Below are 6,678 nucleotides of genomic sequence, written 5' to 3' on the forward strand. Positions count from 1 at the left end.
TTTATCAATCGATTAACCCATCAAATCATAACCATTTTCAGTAAGTTTAGCTTTGTTGGATTCGTTTTTACCATACAAACTCAGATCTACCATTTCTCAAATCAAACCGAACCTATACGAACGATTTCTAACCATAAACGTACCTTGAACGAGTCGAACTTACGAACACGAGCTGGTCTTGTTGCTTTGGTTCGTCACGACGATCTAGCACCAACTAACGTTTACTCTCTCTCGGATCCTGCTCGTTTATGGTGTGTGTGTTTTGAATGTGTAGAGATTAGAATGGAAAGAGATGAGGTTTAGGGTTTTATGGTGGTTTAGGGGATATTTATATCCCTTAAAGCCCATGGACCTAAGGCCCATTCTCATTTAACCCATCTCAATTAATCTAACACTAGCCCGACTCATACCAACTCCTACTCTATTATTTATTTCCCGAACCCGAGTCAACTTTCCCTCTATTATTAAGTAATATAATTAATATCATTTTGGAAATTTCGGGATGTTACAATCCGCCACCCATGGATTCATTATCCAACCCGCGGATCACCAAAAGACATCCGTGCAAAGAATACGTGGATTGATAAAGCCATCCACAACCCAAGATGATGCGGAGCTCCGTCATAATCCGCGGATGGTCACGCAAGCATCCGCGGAAGGAATCCGCAAACAACTCAAGGGACTCATCACACGTATGATCCCCACGTGATATGGAAGAGCAGTTGTAACAAACTACTTCTAGAAGATTCCCTCAAAACCTCCTGATAGCGACATCGGCCAATGGAAAGAGGACACCTAGACACGTAATGGCCATCCCACGACGTGCACAGATAATGGCCACACCATAAACGGGTCCAGGCTGTCACATCCAATAAACGCCCGACACATGTCCATTCAGGCAGAGAGGGAATAACTTGATAGCGACCACTCCACCAATCACCTTCCCTCCCCCTTCGGCTATAAATACGAAGACCATCTCTTCAAGGTATTCATCCACACTCTCAAGCCTTAAGCAAATAAATACTGTAGCGTACTTTATTCCGTTCAAAGCACCATACTTATTATCACGCCGGAGGGTGGTTACGGGAAGACCCCCCACTCTGTCATTCCCGTAACGAGACTCAATGGTGTTCTGTTTTGCAGGCATCAGCTTGGATCTGTCTCATCACTTCAGTATAATCTCATCTTGGGGAAATACCCGGTCGGACTACCCAGTTCGATCCAGTGTTTCTTCATTGGCGCCATCCGGTTTTAGATACACGGTTTTTTACGGTTTTTTCGATTCAGTGATTTGAAGATGAGCCAGAACCAACAGCCTTCTGCTGCTCTGGCAAGACCCCGTCGTACTGAAATTCTGGACGAGTCCGTCCACGAAGGACAGGTGTCGGAGGAACTTCACCAGAACACCAGAACTCCGGTCTTCGAGAATAGGACCGGAGAAGTTCCAAGGTTTGAAGACTTTGCACGTCGCAGAAACACCAGAACCCCGGCCCGCTAAGACCGAGCCGGAGAGTTCTCGAGGCACAAAGTCACTGAGATCCAACGGACCACTCAAACCCCGACTCTGGAAGACGGAGCCGGACAGTTTCCCAGATTTGACGGGGACGAAACGAGAACTTACCAGGCCAGATCTGGTAAAAACATTCTCACCCAGAAGAGTGGTACCAACAAGAGAAGCATCGGCTAAAAGAGGAGTACGAGCGAAGAGTGAGGCGATATCAGGTCCAAGCCAGGACGCTGACGTACGACTCGCCATCTCCGTCTCCGCCACCAGTACGACGCACTCAGGATCTAGAGTTGGAAGACAACTCTCGATCAGCTGGTCATTCACTGGCTAAGAGCCGCGAAAGAAGTTACCACACCCAGCGTACTCTATCCCACAGAACCCCACGGGATACTCAACAGAAAGGAACGTTTCAGGAGGAAGATTACGTGAGTAATGGTAGTTGGGACTATGGTAGGGAAACCTCCAGTCGTCCCAAGCAGATAGTCAAACATGCTGAATATTTCAGTGATGCGGAAGAAGACTTCACCAAACCATACCGCCCCGCTGCATTCGCGGAATAATCGAAGTTCATTCTGCGGATAGCGACCGCTCCTTTCCGAACTAACATCAAAATCCCGAGCAATTTGGGAAAGTACAATGGGATGACTGATCCAAGGGATCACCTTTTGAACTTCACAGCGGTTGGGGGAGTAAGCGGATGGACCATGCCCTATTGGTGTTATATGTTCGCGTTGACACTAACAGGAGTAGCCAGAGAATGGTTTGAGAAACTACCGGACGATCAAATTAGCAGCTGGGACGACCTAGTAGCAAAGTTCTCGCAGCATTTCAGTCAGCAACGGAAACATAACAGAGATGCGTCGGAAATCCTAAGTGTCATCCGACGAGATAACGAATCACTGGAAAACTTCATCACCAGGTTCAATAACGAGAGCTTGAATATTGGTGGAATCAGTGAAGACATGCTGCGGGGAGCGGTCCGAGTGAACACAAGGAGTCCCGAGATGGTCAGATGCTTAACAGGCCGGGATGGCATGCCCCAGACTTGGGACGCGATCATGTCCGCGGCTAAGGTCTTCGCAGCCACATAATAGTTTCTAGGGCGATAGGCACCCAAACAGCAAACAAGAACCGAGCCGCGGAACACTCAGTCGAAAAGGGAAGAGAAGGGTTCAATATGGTCAAGGATAAAACCCCCGGAAAGCTCTTCCAAACAGTTTGATGCCAGGTCACTGATCGGGCAGAAACAAAAGGATAGAGCAGCGGGCAAGTCCGACTGACAACATTGGACACCCTTAAAGAAGACCCCGTTCGAAATTTGAACAACAGAGAATATCGAATTCAGGAAACCCCAACCGCTGGTCAAGCGAGTAAACCTGAATCCGAACAAGCATTTCATGTTCAACGAGGACATCGGACATGACACAAATGAGTGCATAAGCTTGAAAAATGAGATCGAGTCCGCCATCAAATCTTGAAAACTTGATCATCTGCTTAAAAATGTGTGACAAGGTCTACGAAGAACGTAGCTCCCGCAGAAAAGGGTCCCCCGCGAAAGCAGATCAAGGACCTGAATATACACATGATCCAGGGAGGACTCCCTCAGAAGTTCAAGCGGAGAGAAGCAGATGAAGACGAGTGGAAAAATGAACCCGTAGTTTTTCCAAGAGTGAAAGGAGGGCCATGCATGAAGCAACCTCTAATCGTCACGGCTTTGTTCGGTCACTATTGGTCTTAATATGTCTTCTTTGATACTGGAAGCACGTTTAACATAATGTACGAACAGTGTTTCAAACAGCTAGACGAAGAAGACAAGGCAAAGTTGAAACCTGTGCACGCCCCAGTTTCCGGATTTGGGTACGAGGTTGTGCACCCCAAGGGGGTCATAACATTCCTAGTCACACTGAGTGACGGGACCCACTCAAGGACCAAGGATGTCGAGTTCCTTGTCCTACCTGCGCGATCCAAACATGACATAATCCTGGGGCGGGAAGCAATTGGTGACTTCAACGCCAATCCTTCCACAGCACACGGTGCAGTGGGTGTCCCCACAAGAACAGGAGTAGCAATCATCCGAGTCAACAAACATTGCTACGCAATAGAAGGATCAAAGCCTATGAAGGTACCCAAGAAGGCACTGCGGACAGAACCCGAAAAATGCGCCATCAATCTGGAGTATCCGGAACAGACCGTCACAATCGGGGCCACCATTTCATAAACGGTGCGCGTCTTTCTGAAGCAGTTGTTGATCAAAAACGTAGATATCTTCGCCTGGAAGCCTTCCGATATAACAAGCGTTCCACGAGATATTTCAGAACATCGGTTGCGGGTCAACCCAGAGTATACACCGATCGTTCAGAAAAAAAAGGAAGATAGGTCCCGAACAAACAAAAGCCATGAACGAGCAAGTGCAGGATCTGTTGAACGCAGAGATCATTCACGAGATGCAGTACCAAACCTGGGTCGCAAACCCGGTGATGGTCCTTAAAAGCAACGGCTTATAGCGGATGTGCATCGATTTTAAGGACCTGAACAAGGCCTGCCCTAAAGATTGTTACATGCTTCCAGAAATTGATCTCAAGGTAGATGCAGTGGCACCTTTCAAATTCAAGTGTTTCCTAGATGTTTACAAGGGTTACCACCAGATACGAATGGCGGCCCGCGATGAAGATAAAACTGCTTTCTGAACCGATCAAGGCACATTCTTCTATAAGATGATGCCATTCGGTCTAAAAAACAAGGGGGCCACGTATCAGCGTTTGATGACAACACCTTTCGAGGTCAGATTGGGAAGAACCTGGAGGTATACATGGATGATCTGGTCATCAAGAGTGTGGAGGAAGATCAAATGCTTCGAGACATCGAAGACGTTTTCTCCACACTCAAGAAGATAAACATGAAACTTAAGCCTTCGAAATGCTCTTTTGGCATGGAAGAAGGAAAGTTCCTAGGAGTGATTGTCACCGGGGAGGGATTCAAAGCAAATCTGGAGAAGATACAAGCCATCGCTCGGATGCCCTCCCCGTCTTCGTTAAAGGAGGTCCAAACGTTGACTGGAAGATTAGTGGCTCTAAACAGATTTTTGGCAAATCATGCAGCCAAATCTTACCCATTCGTGTCAACATTACGAAATTGCCTGAAGGCGGCACATTTCAAATGGACATCAGAAGCAGAGGTGGCGTTCCTGGAAGTGAAAAAAATGCCTCATGGAGCTTCCAACATTGATCGCACCCCGAGAAGGAGAACCTCTCATTTTGTACCTGTCCGCTTCGGATATTGTAATTGGGGCAGTCCTCCTAACGGATCGTAGGGCCATCCAAACGCCGATATACTACGTCCGCAGAACGCTAGAAGATGCTGAAACCCGGTACTCGATGCTTGAAAAACTGGTGCTGGCGCGAGTTTATGCAGCGCGGAGGTTGAAAAGGTACTTCCAAGGCCACCCAATACAAGTCTTGACAGACTACAAGCTGAAAAACGTGTTAGCCAAACCTGAATTGTCCGGGAGATTAGCCAAATGGGCAATCGAACTAGGCGAACACTCCATTGAGTATAAGCCTAGACATGCGATCAAAGGCCAGGTCTTGGCAGACTTTATCACGGAAGTACCCGCAGGCAATGTCCAAGAATGCCTGCTTGAACCACCACCCCCGATCCCTTCCGATGAAAGTCAACAATGGACTCTGTTTACAGACAGAGCATCAAGTGGAGAGAGATCAGGCGCGGGTCTGAAATTGATCAATGCAGACGGCCAAGAGTTCACCTACGCCATCAAGTTAAACTTCAAATGCACGAATAATGAAGCCGAGTACGAGGCATTCTTGGTCGGACTGCGAATTGCAAAGAAGCTGGGCCAAAAATTTTTGGAGGTTCGGGTCGATTCTATGCTTATTGCAGGACAAGTCTCAGGGACTTATGAAGCAAAGAATGATGTCATGGCCTCATATCTATCCCAAGCCAAAGACCTTATGCAACAATTCACTTCGTGTAAAGTAGTGCACATAAAAAGAAGTGAGAATCGATCCGCGGATGCCTTGAGCAAACTGGCATCTACCAGCTTCGAACACATGGGCAGAGACGTCAGAATCGAGGTTCTGGATGCCCCATCCGTCCCTCAACATCAAGTTCTGGTCATACAAACAGGATCCTCATCCTGGATGGAACAAATCTAGACTTACTTGTCCTTCGGCACCCTACCGGAAGATAAGACAGAGGCCCGAAAGATCCGCCACAAGGCACTATGCTACCAAGTTCATGACGGAATCCTGTTCCGGAAATCTTTCCTTGGTCCGCTACTCAGATGTTTAGACGCCGAAGATGCCAATTATGTAATCAGAGAGTCCCACGAAGGCATCTACGGATTGCACGCCAGTTTGTAGATAACAGCCTCCAAGAATGGTTATCTGAGTTACAAATAAAGCAAGTGTTCACATCAGTCGCCCACCCGCAAGCCAATGGGCAAGTCGAACATGCCAATCGAAGCATCAAAGAAGGCATCAAGGCCAGACTGGGAACCAAACAAACTAGGTGGGTCGAAGAATTGCCCCATGTACTGTGGGTACACCGCACCAGTAAAAAGACGAGCAACTCAAAGACACCATTCAGCCTAACTTATGGTACGGAAGCGGTAATTCCAGTCGAAATTGGTGTCTCATCCGCGCGAATGCTTTTGATTGCCGATAACGAAAAAGAGCTCCGGTTGAACCTGGATCTCTTATAAGAAAGAAGAAAGTTGGCCGCTATACGCGAAAGCAAATACAAGAGCCAACTCCAAAAATATTATGATGCGCGGGTGAAAATATGCGAATTCCATAAGGGGGACTATGTCTTTCGGAGCAATGAGGCATCAAATGTCGAATTTCCAGGAAAGTTAGCCCCCACATGGGAAGGTCCCTACGAAATAGACGAAATTCTAGGGAAGGGTGCTTACAAGTTGAAAAAGTTAGATGGCACTCCCATTCCCAGAACGTCGCACAGCTACAAAGGTGCTATATCTAAGCTACGCAATTATCTTTTAGGCCTGCGTGCTTCTACACTGGCCTGCATGCCTCGTTTATTTCGGTCTGTGTACCAAATTTTGTTTCAAGCTAATACTTAATGTAAATACAGTTATGCATAGTTACCTGTTTTTAAAATTTTTAGAATGTTAATTCCTGTACGGATAGGCCTGC

At 47.1% G+C, this 6,678-nt stretch overlaps 2 protein-coding genes across 2 annotated transcripts; both read left to right on the forward strand.

The window, feature by feature from the left end:
* The first annotated feature begins 2,148 nt into the window (after positions 1 to 2,148).
* LOC143633514 (uncharacterized) lies at positions 2,149 to 2,598 on the forward strand. The gene has a single exon (XM_077101806.1). The coding sequence runs from the start codon at positions 2,149 to 2,151 to the stop codon at positions 2,596 to 2,598; it is 450 nt and encodes a 149-aa protein (XP_076957921.1).
* A 2,283-nt stretch (positions 2,599 to 4,881) lies between these two features.
* On the forward strand, positions 4,882 to 5,679 carry LOC143633516 (uncharacterized). Its single transcript, XM_077101807.1, has one exon. It carries the CDS (start codon positions 4,882 to 4,884, stop codon positions 5,677 to 5,679), a length of 798 nt encoding a protein of 265 aa, XP_076957922.1.
* The last annotated feature ends 999 nt before the right edge of the window (positions 5,680 to 6,678 follow it).

Source organism: Bidens hawaiensis, unplaced genomic scaffold, assembly GCF_021521415.1.
Source record: "Bidens hawaiensis isolate Kalapana, Puna unplaced genomic scaffold, B.hawaiensis_p1.1 tig00006773_1, whole genome shotgun sequence".
Lineage (NCBI taxonomy): Eukaryota > Viridiplantae > Streptophyta > Magnoliopsida > Asterales > Asteraceae > Bidens > Bidens hawaiensis.